The sequence below is a fragment of the Asterias rubens genome, chromosome 18 (assembly GCF_902459465.1).
Source record: "Asterias rubens chromosome 18, eAstRub1.3, whole genome shotgun sequence".
NCBI classification, from domain to species: Eukaryota; Metazoa; Echinodermata; class Asteroidea; order Forcipulatida; family Asteriidae; genus Asterias; species Asterias rubens.
Window position 1 is genome coordinate 5,173,846 of NC_047079.1, and position 25,815 is coordinate 5,199,660.

The 25,815-nt window shown below is 40.1% G+C and overlaps 1 protein-coding gene across 1 annotated transcript; it reads right to left on the reverse strand.

The window, feature by feature from the left end:
* Positions 1-3,132: 3,132 nt before the first annotated feature.
* LOC117302358 (protein polyglycylase TTLL10-like) lies at positions 3,133-18,253 on the reverse strand. The gene is made up of 14 exons (XM_033786278.1): positions 18,193-18,253; positions 14,772-14,922; positions 14,253-14,459; positions 13,831-14,020; positions 13,041-13,474; positions 12,465-12,654; positions 11,338-11,456; positions 10,662-10,868; positions 9,092-9,251; positions 7,795-7,966; positions 6,832-6,969; positions 5,070-5,186; positions 3,911-4,004; positions 3,133-3,606 (listed from the first exon to the last, which is right to left on the reverse strand). Exons 2-14 carry the CDS (start codon positions 14,914-14,916, stop codon positions 3,293-3,295), a joined length of 2,487 nt encoding a protein of 828 aa, XP_033642169.1. The 5' UTR covers positions 14,917-14,922; positions 18,193-18,253; the 3' UTR covers positions 3,133-3,292.
* Positions 18,254-25,815: the final 7,562 nt, after the last annotated feature.

The window sequence follows — 25,815 nt, forward strand, 5'->3', positions numbered from 1 at the left end:
TGTGGAAATTTTTTGTTTATTCTGACGTGAGAAGCTTTGACAATTACCCAAAGTGTCCAGCGTCTTTATTTAGAGGACAATAAAGCTCAAGTTTCAGTACGGTCATGGTGACATAGGAATCACCTCGGGGGATCAATGCATGCAACGGGCATGTGAGTAACTGTCCATGAAAAAAAAAAAAGGGAAAGAGAAAAACTGGGCAAGCAAAAAAGGAGGAAAAGATATTAACATTCTTATACTTTTTTTTTCACAGAAAGTGAAGGAAAAAAAGAGGGAAATCTAAACCCCCAAAATAGGAAATCAGCTGAAAAGAGGATGCCTGATGTACATGTACATGATGGTCCTTCGGAGAAAGTAAGACTATCTTATTGATTACAAGGGCTGACTAACATGTACATTATGCTGTAGGCTTTTATAGACTTTTCAAGCTAACTAGTAAACAAAAATCTGATTGTTACGTAGGCAAACAAAATCAGACTAAAGTAGGAAGAATATCAGAGGGAGGCAGGGGTCGATTTCACAAAGAGTTAGGACTAGTTCTAACTTGGGACTAGTCCTAGGGGATATACAAAACGTGTGGCTAGTCCTAAGTTACTCGTCCTAACTCGAGATAAGACTAGTCTAAACTCTTCGTGAAATCCACCCCTGGTGTAATTACTGTGATCATGTGAACTCTAGAAGGCAGGGTACAATACTTGTAATATCTTTCAAGCAACAAAACAAATGTCAACAAGAACCAAAGGAAAAAGCCAAACGCACGCCAATCTTTAAAATACCATTTCAGGAATGTTTATTCAATATAATGCTTGAAAAGGCAGGGTCGTACTTTTGGTAATCTTGTCAAAGACCAGTCTTCTCACCTGGTGTATCTCAACATATAAAGTAACCTGTGAAAAATTTAGCTCAATAAGCCATTTGCGAGTTAGATTTGAATAATGTCTGGTACAATGACTCGCTTAGTTACGATGCACCGCTTAAATGTACATTTGAATTCCTCAGACTATCCAGACAGTTGCTACGCCACGTGTTAGGGACAAGCTTTTGCGTAGTTATAACGTAAGAGACGGTGAACACCCATACACAATTCTGAATGGATGTGTTTACACAATGGTACCAGGGTTTGCATATCCTGGAGGTTGATATACAAAAGCTTGCCCCAAATCACGTGGCGTAGCAACTGTCTCGATAGTCTGAGGGATTCAAATGTGAAGGGTGCATTTTAACTAAGCAAGTCATTGTACCAGATTTTATTCAAATTTAACTTGCAAATGGATAATTGGTCATTGAAGTTGCACAATAAAATAAGGAAGACAAATCAACCTTGTTGAATAGAATTGTGTGTTTTACGATGCGCTGAGAAAAGCTTCATGCCTGAAGCGATTGTCGGATTCATAGATGTATGTTGAGGGTGAAAAATTACCTCCTTTAAAGACACTGGACACTATTAGTAATTGTCAAAGACCAGTCTTCTCGCTTGGTGCATCTCAACATATGCATAAAATAACAAGCTTGTGAAAATTTGAGCTCAATTGGTCGTCAAAGTTGCGAGATAATAATGAAAGGAAAAACACCCTTGTCACACCAAGTTGTGTGCTTTAAGATGCTTGATTTCCAGACCTCAAGTTCTAAATCTGAGGTCTCGAAATCAAATTCGTGGAAAATTACTTCTTTCTTCGAAAACTACGTTACTTCAGAGGGAGCCGCTTCTCACAATGTTTTATGCTACCAACAGCTCTCCATTACTCATTACCAAGTAAGGTTTTATGCTAATAATTATTTTGAGTAATTACCAATAGTGTCCACTGCCTTTAAAGGAGGGGTCGTTTCTATTAATGTTTTTTTTAATATCAAAAGCTCTCCAATGCTTATTACCAAGCAAGTTTTTATGGTCATTAACTCGTAGTTACCAAAAGTAATGTACAACCTGCCTTTAGCACTGTTTTGAAATAGATAAAAACTACACACACAAGTTGATGCACACACTGTATAAATAAACAGGAATAAAATTCCACAGAATTTTAAGGTGAAAATGAGATTTTCAAATAATACTGCAGTTATATCAAGGCACTCAAAGATAAAAAATGTTGCATATATGATATGAGAAGGTAAAAACTTTATACAAAATAAATATGGTTTGACGCTTTGCATCGTCTAGAGTACAATAAGGACACGGTTTCCATGTGACTTCCATGTTGGTAAAGTCTATCTGGAGTCGATTTTCAGAAAAATTTAGTCCAAACTTGGGACTAGTCCTACGACTATTTAGGAGTTATTAAAAAGTTAAGGCTAGTCCTAAGTTAGGACGAGAGACTCGTTCTAACTGGAGATAAGACTTAGTATCATAAGTACTTATGGACTAAGAATCATAGTACTTATGGATGGAATGCATATTATTTATTAATTCAAGTAGAAAACATAAAAAGTTATTTTTTCCCCCACACCATCTAAAATATAAATTTTTCCAGCATCTCTTTTATTATATACAATCAAATTATCACAACATAAACCTCACCTGTTGACTCAATTCACCTAACAGTACCCATGATAAATGTTTGTTGCGCCATTTTTGAAGACGGAGTCCCCCATGTGTTTTTGTGCAGTGCACATTTTAGGCAAAACTTCCTGGCCTGATACTTCACAGAGGCAACGAAGGCAATTGCCTCCATGCCCCCCCTGGTCATTGCCTTTGTGCCTTTGAAATGCTATAGTAGAAAATTCACCAAGGATCCAAAACCTTGGTGCCCTTGCCCTTTTCAAAAACGAAGCACACAGGCAAATCTTCACTTTCAATTTATCTACAAAAAATGGCAGACCACGACGTGTGTGACGTCAAGTGGCCTACACTGGACGGATATTTTGTTGGCCTTCTAACGATGGCATCTTTGTGTCTGTAGCACCACCAAGACTATGAACCACAGATTCAGAAATGCAAACTCTTCGGAACCCAAAGACGGTGCTGCTGGCCTGATGACCAGTACCCACACGAGCGACCAGTGACCACACGAACGACCAGTGACCACACGAGTGAAAGAACAAAGGCACAAACAATGAAGGAGCGAACGAACGAAGGAAGGACAAAGGAACAAACAAACGAACAAAACAAAACACACGAACGAACGAACGAACGAACGAACGAACGAACGAACGAACGAACCAACGAACCAACGATTGCAGGAACGAACGAGCGATCAAACGAATGAAAGAACAATTGATCGAATGAACGAACCAAAGAAGAAAGGCAGGAAGGAAGGAAGGACTCGGCCAAACTCTATGGTCTTGTCTTATAAGAAACTCAGCCTGTGTTATCATTCCCTGGACTATCAGAGGTATCTTTAACGCTCATTTTGGTAATGTTTTTCCTAAGTGCTGTCATGGACGTCATTCGTCGCTTCGCGGGGGAAGTGGAGCGTGCTCTACCTCCACGGGTTGGGCTTGTATTCCGTGTCGGGCTGCCGGGTTGGCGCGGCGGAGACGTTGAATGCGACATGTGGTGGGTGGCGGGAGCTGAAGACCCCTCGTTGTAGAGCAGAGTGAGCCTTCTTTGTGACAACAGAGGCATGATGGGACGACTGTGACGACACTTGTCAAAAATCTCAAGAACAACATCTGCAGGAAAAATGAAATTCAGAATAAACTTTTTCAAGAAGCTTTTGTGGCAAACAAAAAAAGAGAGAAATTAGCATTTTAACTAAAACTTCATGGGGCCATGTGACTATTGGTTATATTCTCAAAAAAACCAAAAAAAAAACCACATACACCTTTCCAAAACTCACACAAGACACAAACAAACAAACAAACAAACATCCTCCATACAATAATAAATAAACAAACACCCCCAACAAACAAACAAACAAACAAACCAAAATCTTGTGCCTGTCTTGTGTCTAACAAAAAAAACCAAAGATCTTACCAAGAACTTCCTGAACTAGGGGTGGTAACTGGTTCCGTAATGTCTCACAGTTTGTGTGCAACGCTGGGTTGACGTTTACCTCAAGCAACCACACCTGAAGATAAAAATTACAAATTCAAAATGTGATGATGGCCTCATTTTTTGTTTACCCTAGCTAAGTCTTTCTAGAAGACTGAATGGCGTCACACTAACCACATACAATACTTAATAATTATAATACATCTTACCTATAATAATAATATAGGTTCTTATATAGCGTATTATCAAAGCCCCTAAGGGGTGTATCAATGTGCTTATTTATTTTACTGCATTTATTATTTCCTGCTAGGTGGAGCTACAAATTGAAGTATGAGATGTTTTCCTCTTTATAGCACCATTGTGTTAACGATGTAAAAAAGGCTATACTAGCGAGAAAATCTACATAAACATTTTTGCACTTTTAAAATATCATTTACAACTTATTCTTGTGACATTTCAATCATAAAAAGGAGGTGTAAACCCAATCTTTAAAGCTAACAAAAACATAAAGACGTGAATTCTCTAGAAATGCCAAATCCTGTTGCTCGACCGTACAAAAAAAAATGCACAGTTAATAAATTAAAAAAATGATGATAAAAGAAACACTTGCATTCAATCAAACACAAATATACAAAGACATTGTTTTGTACACACATGGTAATAATATAACAATATAGAAAGATACAACAAACACACAGAATAATGTTTGTATGATAGAATTCACATGCAGCAGACATTAAAATAGTTTACAGTAATGACAGCAGAACCCCAATAGAAACCTGTTGTAACTGTATCCTAGGTAAGAAATGTCATAAATAAACAATTTTAAATGAACGAATGTATATAATCTTCAACCAATTAGAAAGTGAAAAAAAACCAAAACAAAAAACAATCATGTGGGACCTTCCTTTTTGCAAATACTCGGTACGCATGCATTAGGCTTGGAACAAAGTGCATCAAATTTGATCGCTAGCTAGACCAGCATGCACCTAATTAAACAGTTGCGCTTAAGGTCGATGGTCACTCAAAAATACTATTATCAATCTTACTAAAATGTTACCAAAAAAACACCATATTGCATCCCTGAGAAGAAAACATTTAAGAAGATGAAAAAGAATTAGACGAAGAAAAGAAAGATGACCTTCATTTCTTCGTCCAGCAGGAAGTCAAACCCGAGAAGGTCGAAATATCCCAGCTTGCATTGCAGCTTGTTTTTAACCGCATTGAAACAATGGGTCATAATCTGTGTCATTCTCTTCTGTAGGAGGGAGAAAAGAAAACAGTGACCAATCAGCAATTAGATCCTTCAATGTTATCCAATCAGATTTGTTAAAATAGTTGCCGGGATAGGTTTACAGGAAGCTCAAGGTTTTTGTGAGTTTGTGTGGATTGGGCTAAAAATGGGAGTGGGGTTGTTGAGGTGTAGGTGTTGGGGTTTGGGTGTGGTTTGGTTCCGGGTGTGTGTTGGCATGGGGTGCGAGTTGGGGTTTGGGGTGTGGGTTTGGGGTGTGGGTTGGCATGGGGTGCGAGTTGGGGTTTGGGGTGTGGGTTTGGGGTGTGGGTTGGGGTTTTGGGTATGGGGTTGAGTTAAGCTTAAGGAGTGTTGGTTCTTTTGGTGTGGTTTGGAGTTGGAGAGCGGGCTGGGTTTTGAGGTGTTGGTTTGGGGTTAAGGGGTGAGTTGGGGTTGGGGGGGGGTGTTGGTTCTTTTGGTGTGGTTTGGAGTTGGAGAGCGGGCTGAGTTTTGAGGTGTTGGTTCGGGGTTAAGGGGTGAGTTGGGGTGGGAGGGGTGTTGGTTCTTTTGGTGAGGGTTAGTGCTGGGGTGGGTTGACTGGGTTTTGAGGTGTTGGTTTGTGGTTGAGGGGTGAGTTGGGGTTGGGGGGTGTTGGTTCTTTTGGTGAGGGTTGGTGTTGGGGTGGATGAGCTGGGTTTTGGGGTGTTGGTTCGTGGTTGAGGGGTGAGTTGGGGTTGGGGTTGGGGGGGTGTTGGTTCTTTTGGTGAGGGTTGTGTTGGGGTGGATGAGCTGGGTTTTGGGGTGTTGGTTCGTGGTTGAGGGGTGAGTTGGGGTTGGGGTTGGGGGGGTGTTGGTTCTTTTGGTGAGGGTTGGTGTTGGGGTGGATGGGCTGGGTTTTGGGGTGTTGGTTCGTGGTTGAGGGGTGAGTTGGGGTTGGGTGGGGGGTGTTGGTTTTTTTGGTGATGGTTGGTGTTGGGGTGGATGAGCTGGGTTTTGGGGTGTTGGTTCGTGGTTGAGGGGTGAGTTGGGGTTGGGGGTGTTGGTTCTTTTGGTGAGGGTTGGTGTTGGGGTGGATGAGCTGGGTTTTGGGGCGTTAGTTCTTTTGGTGAGGGTTGGTGTTGGGGTGGATGAGCTGGGTTTTGGGGCGTTAGTGGGGATTGAGGGTGGGATATTGGTGTTGGTTCTTTGGCATGGGTTGGACTTGGGGTGTGGGCTGGGGTTGGGCGTGTATGGAAATTGGGGTTTGCTTGTTTGTGTGGGTTGGGGTTGAGTTGTGAGTTGGGTGTGGGTTGGAGTAGGTATACAAATTCAAACCGGGGACCTATAACAAAAGAGGGTCCACGGTTCGGGAAAGGTCCACAGTTGGAAAACGTGTACAAAACCCAAGGGAGCTGTTGCCAAAAAAGAGTATAAACAAAAGAGGGACAATAGGAGGTCCATGGTTGCAGACGTATACAAACTTGTGTGAGTTGAGGTATGTGTTTGGGTTTGGTGCTGTTTGGGGTTGCGGTGTTGGAATCGAGGTGTTGGTTGAGGCTAAGGTTTGAGTTTGTGGATGCTGGATGGGATTTGAGTCGGGTGTAGGTGTGAAACAGGGTGTGGTTAGGGTGTGGTTAGGTTGAGGTTCTGGTTTGGTTTCGGTTGGGCGGGGTTTGAAGACTCCAGGACTTACCGTAAACTGGTTATGGACCCAGTCTCTTGGGAGTCCTTTCTCCTTTGCCAGAGAGTTAACGTGATCATTGAATCTATCCATACTCCATACAGTGTCTTCCTTCATATCTTGATAGCCTGGGTTCTTCTTCTGCACATACTGGAATATCAACACACAGAGAGTTCAGGCTAGGACGTTAAAGGAACACGCTGCCTTGGATCGGACGAGTTGGTCTATTAAAAGCGTTTGAAACTGTTATGAAATGCATATGGTTAGAAAGATGTTTTAAAAGTAGAATATACCGATCCACACAAGTATCACTCAAAATTGCACGGTTTTCCTTTTACGTTGCTAACTATCCGGTCGACCGTTTATGGGAGTCAAAATTCCATAAATGGCCGACCATGTTAGCCGACGAGGTAAAACGAAATCCACGCAATTTATGTAGATCATTGTATTATACTTTTACAATATCTTTCTAACCCATATGCATGTTATAACAAACGGTTACAGAAACGCTTTTCAAAGACCAACTCGACCAATCCAAGGCAACGTGTTCCTTTAATCATACTACTTATTCATTTGATAAGCAACGCTTGACGTCAGGGGGGTCTTTGGAAGGCTTGTTGGCAGCAGACTTGCCCTGTAAACTTTTATTGTTCTGATCATGCTCACATTTCTAAAAGCAATGGATTTACCTGGTAAGGGTTAGACTTCAATATTGTATTGTTATAAGTCTGCTGCCACCTACATGTAGAGCAAGTTCGAGTGTCCACAATGGTTAACTAAAGGTTGACTATTTTGACTCAAACCTAGGCTGGTCGACCATTGGTTGACTACCGTGATCGACCATTTGAAACCAGCCGCAGGACCATGGTTTCTTCCGTGGTCCCAATATAGCCTGTTCCATGCTAACATAAAGCGCAGAAGGGAACCAGCGAACGTTTGTTGGCGATAGTTGACAAAGTTGTGTTTTACAGTTACCTGATTGGTCAAGTGAAGACTCAAGTCGTCACTGATTGGATCATAGGAATCACATGACAGACGAAGGTAGCCAGGATGGTAGAAGACCACATAGGGTGTCGTGCAGGCAATGAGTAGGTAAGCTCGTACATCAAACTTCTTACCTTCCAAGAGAAGTGGATTTGGTATGTATCTGTTCGACCAGAAAAATACAAAATATATTTATCAGGCCTTATTACTTTACAAAGGCAGTGAAGGCGATAGACCGATCCACTAAGCTCCGCCCCATTGCGTATTGACCAATCACAACGCAACGAAGGTCCAACAAATAAGGTCCGACATGCGTGCGCGTATCTTGGCGTGCGCGGCAGAGTTGTGCAGAAAGGCATTGGAGAGCCCCACAGGTTCTTGCTCACACGTGCATTGTGGGCGGAGCCTACTGGATCGGTCTATTGCCTTCTAAAGGGGGTAACTCTGATTCAGCCCCAGGAGTAAGAGGCAACAGCCCCGAGAAAATAATTGATTAGTAGCGTGTCATGGCCGTGGGGGTAAGAGCACAGGATTCAAGCTCTGGTGTTTGACCAGCAGAGTGTGGGTTTCGAATCCTGGTCGTGACACTTGCTACGTAAAATTGGGGAGGTAGTGCTTTCTGCTCTACAGCTCTGCCGGCCAGGCTTCGGACTGATGATACCCAAGCCTCACTGTATGGACTGTAAAAGGGGCAACCCTGTTTCAGCCCTAGGAGTAGGTGGCAACGACTCCTGGAAAAAATATTGTAGCCCACACCTTGAAGTGGCCTTCAGGCCTTGTGTGTCTGGCGACTTGCATACAAAAAATAAACCGTGTAAGTTTAATGTTAATGACGTTTTTGTTTTGTGGCATACAAAAAGTACCAAAACCCTTTAATTCACTTAAAGGCTCTGGACACTGATGATAATTGTTAGCATAAAAACTTACTTGGTAACAAGCAATGGAGAGCTGTTGATATTATATCACATTGTGAGAAACAGCTCCTCTGAAGCAACGTAGTTTTCGAGAAAGAAGTAATTTTCCACTAAAATATTTGAACTTGATTTTGAGACCTCAGGATTAGATGTTGAGGTATTCGAAATCAAGCATCTGAAAGCACACAACTTGGACAAGGGCGTTTTTTCTTCCATTATTATCTCGCAACTTTGATGACCAATTGGGTTCAAATTTTCACAGGTTTGTTATTTTGTGCCTATGTTGAGATACACCAAGTGAGAAGACTTGGCTATGACAATTACCAAAAGGTGTCCAGTGTCTTTAATGAGAACCTTGTGTGTAATACCGTTACCTTTGGATGAGTCTGGACTGACTGCCTTTACGGAGACCTGGTGTCGTTCCGCTCTCCTCTTGCTGCTGATATTTCTGTTGAATACCCGTAATGTCCTTCACGAGGTAGATACCTTTGCCTTGGTTCATGCTGTTTGGCTTGCTGATCCATGTGTCGCCCTCTGATCATAGATATAAAAAGACGGTTAAAGATACTGCCGTCAATTTCACAAAAGTGTTCCTAACTTAGCATTAATCTTAGGACTTAGTTAAGTTCCGTAACCATAGACGATAGGTCGCATTGAACTCATCCTAAGTTAGGATGGGTTTCTCACCCTAACTCAAGATAGGATTAATCCGAGCATTTCAAGAAATCAGCTGCTGGACGCTATTGGTGATTACTTAAAATAATTGTTAGCACAAAAACTTACTTTGTAATGAGCAGAGGAGAGCTGTTGATAGTATAAAACATTGTGAGAAACGGCTCCCTCTGAAGTACCGTAGTTTAACAAATCAAGAGGTAATTTCTCACTCAAATCTTTAAAGCCTTTCATAAAACATCCGACAGAACACAAATTTGTGCAAAAAAAGGGTGTTTTCTTTCATTATTCTCTTGCAACGTCGATGGCCAATTGAGTCCAAATTTTCACAGATTTGTTATTTTATGCATATGTTGGGATACACCAAGTGAGAATACTGATCTTTGACAATTACCAAAGGTGTCCAGTGCCTTTAACGCCTCGTCACACAGGACAACATTTACAGGAAACCTTGAGGTAACCAGCTGCAGTGAATGCTAAAAGACCACTTTGCTAGCACATGAGTACTGTTTCGAACATCATCTTTTCATCCAGAAGAAAAAAAGGTAAACTTTTAGCAAGATCGAGTGTGCACAATGGTTAACTAAAGGTTGACCATTGGTTGACTACTGTGGTCGACCATTTGGAACCAGCCTCGAGCCCATGGTTTCTTCACTGGTCCCAACAGCATGTTCTATTCTAACATGTGTTAAGCGCAGAGGGGAACCAGTGACACTTTAGCGAAAAGGTGGAAGGTTGACTAAACTACCAAACGAGTCGTTCGGGTGAGTACGTCACTGCACATGTGCGTTGCTAGTCTGTGGTCGACCACTGGTGGACTAAAATGTACACACTCGAACTTGCTCCTAGTAATGTGAATAGATTTCCATCTTGGAGATTGCCTTGAACTGGTTGCCAGTAAATTGCCCCATGTAAGCTCATAGTGTAGGAATGTAAGTATCACTTGGGGTTTGAACAAAGAAACAATTTACTGGAGCAGATTGAACAAACGACCTTCCGATTAACGTACCGGCGCTCTACCCACTCAGCTGTTCAGCCCTATAAGGCGGTCTCCCTATAGTTTCTATCTTTCTTTGAGGGTAGGGCTGGATAGCTCAGTTGGTAGAGTGCCGGTACGTTAATCCCGAGGTTGTTGGTTCAGCATTAAATGTTTTGCTAGCTATCGGCCGTTCAAGCCAACCAGCGAGGGTTGTTTAACAAAAAGTAGAAAGGTCTACAGGCTTTCGAAAACTATTGAGAGCACATCTTGTTTTCCTCGCGAGTCGACCTCACCTTTGTGAGTCTGAAAGAAGGCCTCCCTGTCCGCCTTGTTGTCAAGGACGAAAGACTCCGGGTAGAAATTCTCCATCTTCAAGATGCGGCTGCTCTTGCCTCTCTGCATCCTCTGGCTGACTCGTTCATACTCTCGTAGTGTCTCCTGCAAACCCACCTTGGTTGCTAAGGAACCAGTGTTAGGGATGCGGTTGACAAGCTGCTCTCCTGTGGGCGGGGCAGGGGAGGGGGGTTCACAAGAACGGAGTCATAAAGTGAAGAGCTGGGCTTACAAAGGTTTAAGAAAAGCTTGGGGTTAAAGTCCGTTGTTTCTCTAAAAAGAAAAAAAAAGGGTAGTTCTGGTTTTCACAGCAAAGAGCCTTGTCTACAGATTTCCTCAGGCTGGACAGCTTCAGCAATTAAAGGAACACGTGGCCTTGGATCGGACGAGTTGGTCTTTAAAAAGCGTTTGAAACCGTTTGTTATGAAATGCATATGGTTATAAAGATGTTTTTAAAGTAGAATATAATGATCCACACAAGTCGCCGCATGAGCGCAAGCTAGGCTGCGTACATGTATATAGGCCAATGCGCACTCTTGTTTTTAAAGAGGCTTTTCACATAAGGCACTTTAAAAATGTTTTTTATTATCATTATTATTATTATTATTAAATTAAACTCTGTGGTGAATAGCTCACCTGGTTTGAAGGAATGATAGTGGATGTGAGATTTTAGTTCTACCCATTTCAGCTTGAAGTTCGTACTCGTCCGGTCGTGGATTCGATGCCAACCTTTCGCCACAAGTGGCTCCTCCACACTGTCCAAATTAGTAAACAAAATAAATTGTATTTATTTTATTCAGCATCCAGACCTGTTTTTTTGTCCAGTATGGAGCTAGTAGTATTAAGTTATTGAAGTATATAGGATTTGAGGCATTGCATGGTGAGGTATCAATGTATATTTGGTTTGCGGTAACACCAGGTAGAGTTGTTCTTAGGGAACTGTCTTGCTTTATTCTACTGCCGTGGAGTAGATAATCGGAGGTTCGGGAGACTTCTCAGTTCTGAAAAGAACTGTCCTGCTTTTTAACTATTACCAGGGCGGATGGTATAGAAATTAGACTGGACTACTACTTTAGCTTATAGGATCGTAATTAACTGTACTGCCGCGGAGTCAGTTCTGAAATTAGTCGCAACGTTTCGACTAGCTTGCTCTAGTCATCGTCAGTTATTGAAGTAGTTAGGATTAATAGCTTACTGAGCTATCTCCCTCACAACCAGGGGAGTATGAAAGGTCATGTAATTGGATTAAAAGTTGTGTCTATTGTTTGGTTCCAACAGGGGATCCCTGGTCCTAGACTGGACAAAAATGGCCCAAGAGGGAACAGCTTGAAGCTGGGCCACTAAGTCATTGACTGGAACCTGGCAAATATGAATTACACCCAGTTGCTCACCTAGCTTTAATATATCTGGGGTCGATTTCACAAAGAGTTAGGACTTGTCTTATCTCGAGTTAGGACGAGTAACTCGTCCAAACTTAGGAGTAATCTTAAGGTCTGCATGCTTCAGTGCAGGGTTGGGACTCGTCCTAAGTGCTAAGATTAGTCTTAAGTTAGGAAGAGTTTTTGTGAAATCGATGGCAGGTGAGATACCAGGGGCGTTTTTTTTACAGTCGAATAAAAGATCCAACGCCTAAGATGCGCTGTTACATTATATTAATATTTTTCTATGATAATGTATGTTTGACAAAAAGCAATAAAATGCTATCCCATGAGAACAGAACAGGATAAAAAAAAAAGAGAAAAAAAGAAAAGAAACAAACTTACAGGGCTACTCCGTTTGCTCCTCCGATGTAAAAAGCAGGCCCAGTCTCCCTGGAACTACTAGCTCTTGGTGTGGTTCCACTCTTGGGTCCTGACGAGTCGGGCGTCTCATCTTTATCCTGGCCTTTCTCTCGGCAGCTTTTCTGCGGAGATGGTCGGTCAGCGGACGACTTGAAACCCCTTTGCGTTTTGTCTACAAAAACAATGTTGGAGAATAAAATAAACCTTTGGGGATATGCAGATAATTCCGTGTCCGAAACGGCGACTTCTGCTACAGCTAAGGCTAGATCAGAGCGTTAAAGATTAGGCAGATGCGCTGATCTAGCCGTAACTAGCTGTAGCCAAAGTCGCCTTTTTGGACACGGCCTAAGAAGCAATAAAAACAGGTTACTTGTCAGATTCCCTGTATTCAGGAATGATTATACCACTCAAACACGAAAAGAACCAGACTATTCCAGCCTCAGTTCAGTATAATATAGAACTTTCTATCGCAACATCACACCCAGAGTGTTTGCCAACCGAGGATGGCATCCGTTTGTAACAATGTCACACAATGGTCAAAGTTTTGTCATTCTAAACCTTTTACTGTCGAGCCTTTCCTCTTTCCCTCGTTCCCATCCTGAGGTTCAGCTGAGTCGTCATGACAACCGTCAATGTCCCGGCAGCCATTGGCAGTTTCCCGTTTCAAGGATCCCACTCCGCTGCTGTCTTCTTCAAAACATAAAGAAAGGTTTCCACTCTTCATCTCCTCATCTTCTGGACTCGTTCCGGGATCCACTTGAGAGGGGACATCCGCCTCTGGGACTCCAACATCGGGTTGGCTCATCTTCTTGGTGTTACTCTCCTCCACAGTGTTGTTATTCACATCGTCGTGATCTCCATCGTCCTCTTCCTCTGTGTCCGATGCAGCGTCTTGAGCTGCCTGACCCTCGTCAGGTTCACCCTGGAGGGAAAAGATGGACTTCTGCCCCGGTTCGTAAGTAGTGACCCTCCATGGATGCTCCGGGCAGTGGCTGCATTTTAGAGGAAAAGACAAAATCTGTTGACCCACTGTGGTCATCATTTCAGGGAATAAAATCCGCGTTCAAATGAGTAAAATCTTTTATCAAACTGTGTAACTTGACTTGACTTTGAGTCCGAGTGATGAGTCCATTTACTCTGGTTAAGCAAGTCTGGTAACTCTTGGTGAGTCCAAGACACTTTAAGTGCCTGATAAAGACTCAGCTGTGAGTAACTCTAAGTAAGTTTCAATGAGTCACAAAAAAAGTGATACACCATACTGTGGTGACTCAGGGTGAGTTAAAGACACTTTAAGTGTCAGCTGTGAGTAACTCTTAGTGAGTATAATTGAATCACAAAACTCACCTACCTTTTACAAACACCCTGCAGCCATGTATCAATGGATTTAAAGTGATACACCATACTGTGGTAGCTCTTGGCTTCAAACATGTAGGAGTCAAAGAGCTGAACGTGTCCCTTCTGCCAGCGTGCTCCGATCGATTTGCTGCCCTCGCCTGCCCATACTTCCACATGAACCAAGTTGTGCAACTGAGCTTTCACTGAAAAGGGAGAAGAGAGGGACAAAGTGATAAATTCTTTTTGATAAGTGCACTGAGTTCTTTTACACAGGACCAACGACTTAACGTCCCATTCGAAGGACGAAGCAATGGTCAAGTGTCTTGCTCAAGGACACAAGTGTCATGCCTGGGAGATTCAAACTCAATAGTGATCAAACTGACGAATGATTCATAGTAGAAGGAACAAGGAAAAAAGTCACAGGAAATACATTACGTTTCGGGTTGTAGAAGATGGCAGATACGAAGACGAGGTCACCAGGTTTCATGTCCTCCTCCCTGTGCACTGTGATGGGCAATGTGTCGCACTGGTAAGCTTGGTTCCATCGTCCAACCCTGAAGCCGAAGTCTTCCTTCATGTCTAGGAGGACTTGACGGACGAGACCGCAGCAGTCCAAGTACAAAGGAGCATTGTAATCAGGACCTGTGGTTTAAAGAGGGGGTAGTCCTCATTGCTGATCTTATAGTGGATTTCACAAAGAGTTAAGACTAGTCTTTTCTCGAGTTAGGACGAGTTACTCAACCTAACTTGGACGAGACTTAAGCTTTTAACATCTCCAAGGACTAGTCCTAAGTAAGGAATAGTCCCAACTCTTTGTGAAATCGACCCCTGAGCCCTTTTCACAGATCAGAGGTAAACCGTAAAGTTTCCTGTGCAAATTACACTGTGTGACAAGGCCCTAAAAGCCTCACCAACAGAGGGCAGTATAACATCACATTGATAGTTAATACTTACTGTCTGGGCCGTGGTACTTCCTGCCATAAGGAACTCCATAGTAATGCTTGATCCTCTCAAGAAATTTCATTCTCAATTCCCACATTTGGTCGGGGTCTTTCATCAGATCCAGGTTCTTCTTTTTCAGGCTCTTGATAGTTTTCATATCTCTCTGTGGTTAAAAAACAAACAAATACGGGATTCATTTTTAAAGCAACATTGGTGGTAAATTTGACAACTTAGACCAGGGCCCAATTTCATAGAGCTGCTTATAAGCAGAAAAAGTAGCTAAGCGCAACAAAAGTTTGCTTACCAAAATAGGGTTACCAGCCAAACTACCATGTTTGTGTACGAATTGTGATTGGTATCCTGCTCATTTCTGCTTAGCAGAAAATTGTTAAGCAATATTTCCTGCTTAAGCACAACTGTAACCATAACAAAATTATGCTTACTAGAAGATTACCAGCACAAATACCATGTCTCATGTGCTATTTTTTGTATTGGTGTCCTGCTCATTTCTGCTAAGCAAACAATTATTAAGTAATGAAATTGGGCCCATACAGTATCCACATGTAAACCAACATACATAGTACATGTACATGAAAAAACAAACCTGTAGAATTTTAAAGCTCAAATTTCCTGCTAACCCATGAAAAACGCTTGATGTAAGCGCGGGATTCTTTGCTTCCGTAAGCGCAGATTCTTTGCTTACGGTATAAGTAGATCCATGAAACTGGGACCAGATGCCTTCTCCTATACCACCCCATGCATTTGTGATGAGAGGCCATTTCATATCCTGCATTAGCAGGGAGCATCGCAAACAAATTGATGGATGTAATAGCATGCAATTAACTCTGATGCAATTATTGCATCAATCACAGGTTTACTTTGGATCTGTTATTCATCCCCATCCCGCCTCGTTTTTTTTTTTTTTTTTTTAAGGGGAAAGAGAGGCACGGATCAAAACAGAATTGAAATTCAAATTATTTAAACAAATAAAAAGTAAATTGTTTTCAGTTTTTACACGATTGTTCTAGTTTTTTTTTTATTATTATTATTATTATTTATTCAGCCATTTCAACAATACATGACAATACATGTAATGTTAAATTATGTTTTAAATTATTATTATTATTATTATTATTTATATTGACCTCAACAAATACAAGTGCATCAAAAAGCACAGCAAAAGTGAAACGATAACACAACGAAAATTGGTTGTATAATTAGGTTAATTTCCCAATGCTACTTTTAAACTCGTTGTAATTTGACTGCAATTCAGCCTTTGGCTGCAAAGGGAATTTTATCGCAATAATAAACCATTTCAAATCATATCAAATCAAATAACAATTATCACACACTTTATTCTTTTACTGTAAGCACTGCCAACAAAGGCCTTGAATTCCATTTTTGAGAGCGCAGGGCCATTTTCATTTTACAAAGGGCACTTCCACTGAGGAAAAAAAAGTTAGGAAACTTTTAAAGGAGCACCAGCAAGACCCAAGACCGGGGCAACAGAGGTTGTAGCATCCGTGTAATTTCTGTCCTGAAAACACCCGACCACCTTTAAAAGTCACAAGTCTGTCTGTCATAGTCTGTACAGTATACAAACGGTTCAAATAGAGAAACCAACACGCCCGCCAATTTTTCCTTGTCCGTGTAATTTCTGTCCTAAAAACACCCAACTACCTTTAAGTCACAGAGTTCAGTCATACAAACTGTTCAAATAATAGACACCAAAAAGTCCGCCAATTTTTCCTTTTCTGTGTAATTTCTTGCCTAAAAACACCCAACTACCTTTAAGTCACAGACAGAGTATTCAGTACACAAAACTGTTCAAATATAGACACAAAAAAGACCGCCATTTTTTCCCTCTTTTCCAACCGAAACCTCTCCGCAGGGGTCAAGTGGTTGTTTTGAGGGAACTCATTCACTCTGTTCAACTCATCTTTTGATTGACAAGTTCGTTGTGAGATTAAAGGGTCCACTCGATCACACTCCACAAACATGACAATCTGGAATCCTTGACGGTCTGTCACTTTTGTTGTTTACGAACTCAACAAAGTGAAGATGATATTTTTTATGAGTTTGGTTTATAATTGGGAGTTTGGAGTGAGTTTAGGAGTAATGTTTTCAAGGAAGTAATCCTTCACAGAAACCCTGATGAAGAGTTCCAGCCGTTGATTTCACCAAACTCTTCCTAACTTTGGGTTAATCTTAGGACTTAGGATGAGTTAAGTTCCGTAACCATTATAGACGTTAGTAAGCCCTGAGAGTTCGGGTTCGAATCCAATCCGAGAAACAGTTCACTTCGAAGTAATATGGATGTCAAAAAAATAAAGTGCTTTATGCCCCAAAAGTTTATTCTGAGAAGCGTTCACCGTACACCTTTGGTATTTGTCAAAGACCAGTATTATCCGTTGGTGTATCCCAACATATAATGCATAAAATAACAAATCTGTGAAAAATCTGGACTACTTGGTCATTGAAGTTGCAAGAGAATAATGCAATAAAACACACCCTTGTTGCAAATTTGTGTGATTTCAGATGCATAAAAGAGGCTTCATCAAAAGTCTTTTATAAGATTCAAAATCAAAGTGAAAAATTACCTCTTTCCCCAAAACTACATTACTTCAGAGGAAGCAATTTCTCACAAGACTTTATACTATCAACAGGCTCTCTCCATTGCTCATTACTTAGTTAGTTTTTATGCCAACAATTATTTACCAATAGTGTCCAGTGCCTTTAAGTGAGGGGTCCGTCAATTATAACAGGGAAAACCTCCTCAGCAGACAAAAGCTTAAAGGCAGTGGACACGGGTAATTACTCAAAATAATAATTTATCCATAAAACCTTACTTGGTAATGAGTAATGGAGAGCTGTTGATAGTATAAATTAGATTCTGAGGTCTCAAAATCATGCAAGCCTCTGAATGCACACAACTTCGTGTGACAAGGGTGTTTTTTCTTTCATCATTATCTCGCAACTTCGTCGACCAATTGACCACAAATTTTCACAGGTAGGTTATTTAATGCTTATGTTGATATACACCAACTGAGAAGACTGGTCTTTGACAATTACCAATAGTGTCCAGTGCCTTTAAGGCACGAGATCAATACTGTAACATCGCCAGCTGTCCAGGGAAGGTTTACTTAACCCAGTTCATTTGTTTTAACCCAGTTCATTTGTCTTTTTTGTCAGCCACTGCTCAAGTCTAAATTACAAATGCGCTGAACGTTGATGTAAATGAATGAGTGCATTAACAACGAACTTGAATGAGCGCATTTTGATCAATGAATGAGTGAGAAATGTATTCAACTGGAAAATCTACCTCAGGTCTCGTACAATCTGGGGTTTCGTTAACCGCTTCTTTCTTTTCAAACAGGAAGGATCATGTTTTTTTAAACAGTTTCAGTTACATTAATTACATGTGTAACTTTACCAAACTAGAAGTTTGTGATAAATCTGCTCTAAGCTTTCTATAGTCCCAATTGGCAAGTAAGTTTTGTTACTGTGTAGTCCACCATATTGCAACATGAATTACTGGAGAAGAGACATCTATATCAAACAACCACCAAGATTTGGTGATACTTGAGCTTGTTTTGTTACAGATGTAGTCAACAATGAGCAAGTTTGAGTGGGCACATTTTAGTCGACCCGTGATTAACTACTGATGACCAGAAAGTACATGTTGCAACACTAATTACTGGAGAAGCCATCTGCATTGCACAAACATCTGGATTCATAGACTTGCTCAGTCCCTCTGAGCCTGTCGATGTTGTACCTTCAAATGACTTCTAACCAGGGTCCAATTACATAGAGCTGCTAAGCACAAACAAATTTGCTTAGCATGAAATGTTTGCCGTGACATAAAAACAGGATTTCCCAACCAAATTTCTATGTGATTTTCAAGATAAGTATACAACAGCTGAATACTAGGAATTGCAACAAAGTGAAAATTTGGTTGGTAATCTTGTTTTTATCAGAGAAGAAGTTTCATGCTAAGCAAATTTTTGTGCTTAGCAGCTCTATGAAATTGGGCCCAGATTCGTAAACTTCCCTCCAAGCAGTCCCTCGGTGCCCTACTCTATATTCTCAGCTCTGGGTGTGTATGGTAATATCTACATTTCTTTTAGAAAAAAAAAAAAGGGGGGGGAATACAAAATACGGAACTGACCCCGCGGTAGTACAGTTTGTTACGATCTTCTAAGCTAAAGTAGTGGTCCCAGCCTATTTCTATACCGTCCGCCCAGGTAATCGTTAATAAGCAGGACAGTTCTTTTCAGAACTGAGACATCTCCCGAACAATCTACTCGGCAGTAGTAGAATTAAGCAAGAAAGTTCTCTTAGAACAAACTCTACCTGGCAAGTAGATACACACATGGTGTTACCGCAAACTAAATATATATATATTGATACCTCACCATGCAATGCCTCAAATCCTATATTCCTTTTTTTAGGGCAAAAAAACAAAATGGAATTCCGTTTTAAAGCCATTATACACTTTCGGTAAACAGTATTGTCCAAGTCCCGCACTTTGTGTATCACAACTTGTATATAAAATAACAAACCTGTGAAAATTTAGGCTTAATCGGTCATCGGAGTCGGGAGAAAATAATGGGAAAACCCACTCTTGTTTCCGCGAGTTTCGCCGTGTCATGACATGTGTTTAAAATAAATCTGTAATTCTCGCTAACGAGAATTTATATTGTTTTACTGTCTTCTCAAAAAATAAAGCATTTCATGGACTAATATTTCAAGAGAAGTCTTTCACCATTACCTTCTGTAAACCCTGTAAATCATTTGTAAAACTGTGAACTTTTTTTTTTTTTTTCTGTACCGAAAGGGTCCAATGGCTTTAAAACGGAGGGACCACATCCCCGTAAATATTATGTTGTACTTTGGGTCTGGTAAACTACAGGAAAACTTGACTTTCTAAAAAGTAAGTAACTATTTTAAACCTGGTTAACATCAGGTTAAATGAAGTTTTAAAAACTGTGGTTGTTATTTTAAAAAAGTAGTCATGTACTCAACAATCTCTCATCACGTAAATTCAAACAAAAATCTTTATTCTTTTTCTGTATGCGAGCCCCAAAGTAAATACAATCTAAACATGTCCATCAATTTATGATGGTAAAGGCAAGTTTCTACATGTAGTACCTACTAACGGCAACGACAAGGAAATACACACCTTTTTTATTTACCCAACAGTCGATCTATCATTAATGATTGATTTCTCACCTTGGTGAAGTTGACACTTGTACAATTATGACAAGTGCACTTTTTGCCCACCAGATGGCCTGAGAACAACAGGTAAGCTGAACTTTTTTTGGTGGTTTTTGTTTGCGAAAAAGGAGGGTGGGGCATAAAAAGCCACAAACCTAGGGAAGGGTAAAATAACGATAGACCTGGGATTTAAAAAAAAACGTATTGCAAAAGTTGACATAGTGTCAGTCATTGAATTTAATTGTCGTTGTCGAGGGTGCTTTCATTTTGCAAAGGGCGCTTTCCTAAAGGTTTCTTCTTAAAAGTCTATGTGGAGATTTGGAAGGGGCACAAAGGCCAACACCATGGCCTCTGTGACGTCCATGTAATTAAACTTAAGAGATAATAATGAAAGAAAAAAACCACCATTGTCACACAAAGTTGTGTGCTTTCAGATGCTTGATTTTGGGACTTGCTTGTTACCAAGTAAGGTTTTATGCTAACAATTATTTTGAGTAACTACCAATAGTGTCCAGTGCCTTTTAAGAGGAATATCAATTCCTACCTTCAGCTTCCCTGCGTTATTTTCATCTTAAATGTTTCCCTCGTTTTCATTTTCATTTCATTTAATTTTTTAAGCATCACATTTCATGTCCCACAGGCTCAATTAGATGTGATTAACAATCAGTAAATAGCAATAAATCGTAAAAACATTAAGAAAATTACAACTTTGGGTCAAACTAAAATAAAATAATAATAACAAGATATCGATCAGATGTAGCGTTTACAACATACAATGATCTTAGTGCAAAATTAATGTAATGATTTATCCTAAGTTATAAAAACCCAGATTATAACGGAATTTCACGCTTCCTTTCAGCATCTCAATTTCCATGAAATTACTTCCATGAAATTACTTTGTGGAGCAAATGTAATCTCTGATTCATAAGCAACAGATCAATCGCCATGGCAATATGTCAACACCTACGCAATAATACGCCCTGTCATTACGCTCTACCTGTCACGCTAATTTCACTCAAACCCAAAGGTGGCTAAAGTAGGAGGCGTTATTGTGAACAAGGGTCCCATTAGGTTAGACTAGAGAACGGACGAGAAAGTGTAGATTCGTGGATAGAATGTACGAGCCGAAGGCGAGTACATTGTAGTCACGAATCTACACTTTAGAGTTTATTCTTTGACTTAAAGCCACTATACACTTTCGGGAAAAAAAACAGTTCACAGATTTACAAATAACTTACAGGGTTTACAGAAGGTAATGTTGAAAGACTTCTCTTGAAATATTATTCCATGAAATGCTTCACTTTTTGAGAAAACATTAAAACAATTATCAATTCTAGATTTTAAACACCTGTGATGACATGGCGAAACGTGCGGAAACAAGGGTGGGTTTTCCCGTATTTTTCTCCCAACTCCGACGACCGATTGAGCCTAAATATTCACAGGTTTGTTATTTTTTATATAAGTTGTGATACACGAAGTGTCCAATGGCTTTAAGAGTTTATTCTTTGACTTAAACTAATTTCCCCATTGATTATGTTTACAGTTTCAATAAATTAGATTTCTCAATAATAATAACACTTATTAGTTAATACATTTTGAAATATTTTGTTAATCTTTGTACAAAGATCTGAGCGCATAGGGCGAAAGCATGCGAGCTCAAAAACTTGCGAGCATGAAGCCCAATATTTTAAAATTTATCTTTGGTTTTAAAGGCCCTATTCTGCAAACTGGAGCGTTATTATAGGGTTTTATCTTCATTTTGTATTGAGTTTGATCATAATTTTATTATAATTTTTTTTACTATTTTTTTTCAGGGGGGGGGGGGGGCAAAAAAAAAATGAATTTTCATTTTTTCTCTCGTGAAAAATCCCAACGAGATTCCGGTTGGAAACAGAGAAATCTTATCCTTGTTTGTACAGTGCACTGTTGCCTCCGAGTTTTGCTCTTTAAAAGTACTTATTATTATTAAGACTAGAGACGACGAACATCGATTACAAATTATGAATATTATAATATGTGGCACACCCACGGATACCAGGTTTGCTCATCTACAGGTTGCTTTACAAAAGCATGCCCAGACTTAAAACAACTGTCTCTATAGTCTGAACATTCAAAACCTTGTGACTATAGCAAGCTATATTAACGGCCATTAATCTAACTTAAAAAAGCTTATTTAAAGCAAATTTAGACGCCCTTTTTCATAATCGACTCTGGCTGGTCCATGCAAATTGAAAGAACGCTCACATCGTAATGAAGGTTGGCAGGGATATAATTATGTATAAAGTGTACTAAGGAATGACTCATAATTCTTCAATAAACAACTTTTTTGTTCACCAGTAGTAAAAGGTTTTGATTTTAAAACCCATAAACTGGGTGTGAGCTGGGTTTTTTTATCATCAAGGTTTCAGCCTTTTTTACATGATTTTTTTTCCTTTGGGGGATGAGATTTGACAAAGATTGTAAAAGTTCTTAAAAATCTGCCAAGAAACTCCCAGATGTTACAATTCAAGAGGTTTACAAACTATCTGTGCATCACCAGAAATACAGGGGCCAATTTCAAAGAGCTGCTTAAGCAAAGAGGTTGCTTAAGCACGAAAATAGCTCGCTTATTTTACACATGTTACTGGCCAAAGTGTCATGCCATAATACATTGCTTGTGACTGGTATTCAGCTGTTGTTTACTTTAGCATAACAATTGAGTGGAGTCTTGGCCGGTAATCTGGTTTTACTAAGCAAGGATTTCTTCGCTTTTAGCAAAGTTTTGTGCTTAAGCGGCTCCATGAAATTGGGCCCAGGACTACAGGTTTGGACACACAGTGGACTATCCTTTGGAGATCACTGATTTACTTCTTTCAAAAAAACTAAAATCGGGGGGGAAAAACATGAGAAATCACAACCCAGCATTTTGATTCTGTAGACAACATGTCTGCAGCCGATTTCACGAAACGCTAGGATCAATCCTATCTCGAGTTAGGATTGTAACGATAGTTAGTCTAGCGCCCTCTATCGATCAGGCTGAGATAGGGCACTTGCTTAATGGCCGCTAAATAAATACAACCCAGATCGTTGTAAACAGAGAATAATCCGTCTTATAATAATCATCGTCATCCTTACAAGTACCACTAGCTTTTACAAGGATGAGTAACCCGTCCTAACTAGGATGGGTTGAATGCGTTCTACGTATTTTGATACGGAACTGAACCCGTCCAAAGTCCTAAGATTAATCCTAAGTAAGGAAAAGTTTGGTGAAATCGATGGCTGGTCCATTAAAAATGTTAAGATACTAACCCTGTTGCCTTATGGGTAATCCTTCCAAACTCGAGCCCAGGGCCCAGTTTCATAAAGCTGTTTTTAAAAGCAGAAAATACTGCCCGACAAACTTCTTTGCTTTTAGCATAAATTGAGTCAGTCCACCAGCCACAACAATGCAAACTTAATGTAATTTGGGCTGGTATTCTTTTTCTGCTAAGTAATACTATTCTGTGCTAAGCAAGTTTTTTGTGCTTACAAGCTTTAAGGCCCAGTCGTACAGACCTCGATAATAGGGACCATCCGTCGTTGAAAACGAAAAGTCCCTAATGAGAACGAGAACAAAAACTTTATCAATACATGCCCTCGATTGGCTGAATAAGCGTGTGCGTATTCTGTGCGAAGCAATTCAACCAATAGAATGCCTTCTCTTTATGTCGTTATCGTTATTGTTATCGTTGCAGTGGGGCTGGGCCCTGTACAGAAGCCTTGACAGACATGGTTTAATGAGGTAAAAACCTTGGTATGTATGTGGGCGGATCTGCAAACAACATTCACTGCATTTGGCCAATACATCAAATTCCATATCCCTTAATCATTGCGAACATTTGTATTTCTTTTCTGTAAAACTAAGTCAAGAAGTGTTGCAAGTGAGTGGGTGATAACTTAGCTGTCGAAAGACTACATACATCTTTAGTTTTCAGAAATTTATGTTGTTTTTTTTTCTCTTGAATTGTTGAAATTGGTGCTCTTTGAAAGATTTGGGGGTAATTATGATTATAATTATCTAAATGTATGTTTCTGTTTAAAAGTAGGGTCATAGATTGGTTTTACAATCTAGTAAGGTTTGCAGTAACACCATGTACATGAGTAGGATTTGAAACTTTGCATGGTGTAAGGTTTGCAGTAACACCATGTACATGAGTAGGATTTGAAACTTTGCATGGTGGAGATACAATCTAGTAAGGTTTGCAGTAACACCATGTACATGAGTAGGATTTGAAACCTTGCATGGTGGAGATACAATCTAGTAAGGTTTGCAGTAACACCATGTACATGAGTAGGATTTGAAACTTAGCACACGGAGATACAATCTAGTAAGGTTTGCAGTAACACCATGTACATGAGTAGGATTTGAAACTTTGCATGGTGGAGATACAATCTAGTAAGGTTTGCAGTAACACCATGTACATGAGTAGGATTTGAAACCTTGCATGGTGGAGATACAATCTAATAAGGTTTGCAGTAACACCATGTACATGAGTAGGATTTGAAACTTAGCACACGGAGATACAATCTAGTAAGGTTTGCAGTAACACCATGTACATGAGTAGGATTTGAAACTTTGCTTGGTGGAGACACAATCTAGTAAGGTTTGCAGTAACACCATGTACATGAGTAGGATTTGAAACTTTGCATGATTGCTAACCCCTGTAGTAAAAGGCCCATCAGGGCCCAATTTCATAAGCAAAACAATTTGCTTAGCATGAAATTTCTCCCTTGATAAAAAAGAGTATCACCAACCAATTTTCCATGTGATTTTTCGGATTTAGCAATCAACAGCTGAATACCAGTAACAAGCCACATGAAACAAATAGAAATTTTGTTGGTAATCCCGTTTTTACCAAGGATGAAATTTCATGCTAAGCAAATTTTTGTGCTCAGCAGCTCTATGAAATTGGGCCCAGGTAAGTGTTAAGAACCAAAGTAAACCGCGGCAAGGCAGAAATTTTTATTTTGAACTGGAACATCACAAAACATTATATACCATAAAACCACAGTAAAACCCGGGAGTGCTAGCAAATGCCGTGGGCTTAAAACTCTTATGCCCCGACCATGACACTTCAGGATTATGAGACCAATAGACTGGCTCCTTTACAAGATGACCTATTTTCACAGTGATCACAAGCATGCCCGTAGGGTACATGACAATGATATGCCTCACCTTCAATGGGATACATTCAATCGGAGCTTCATAGAAAAGTATTTCACTAAAGTTTCTGATAATGGTATTCAATTAAATTCTATATTTTTATAACTACCAGCCACAAGTGCGTGCATGGAAAGTCTGTAGACACTGCTTCAAAACAACAATTTTTTTTTTTTTTTTTTACAAAGTCTTTAAAATAACTGATAATGGTATTCAATTACATTTTACATTATAACTGCCAGCCACAAGTGTGTGGACAGAAAGTCGGTAGATACAGCTTCAATGCAACAATTTGTTTATCCACAAAGTCTTTAAAATAACTGAAAAAGTGCATGGAACCCATTTCCACAAGGGGCATAAAATCAAGACCAACAATCAGAGTCAAGGTTTTAGCAAGGATTTGGTGTCCAATTGGATATTGTTCTCTTACAATACATACTATGTATAAAATGACAGACAAAACAGGGTTGTGGGGACTTGCTGTAGACCTTATGCATCGACGTCATCCAGCCACCATCTTAGAGGTATAAATCAATGACGAAAAACTCCAAACGCACAGATTTGTACGTGTGGCGCACAGGTTTGGCCATGAACGGCTGCTTTTTTACCTCTAGGTGAAGGCGCCCTACTGATATGACATCATGTGTATAAGGTCTATGG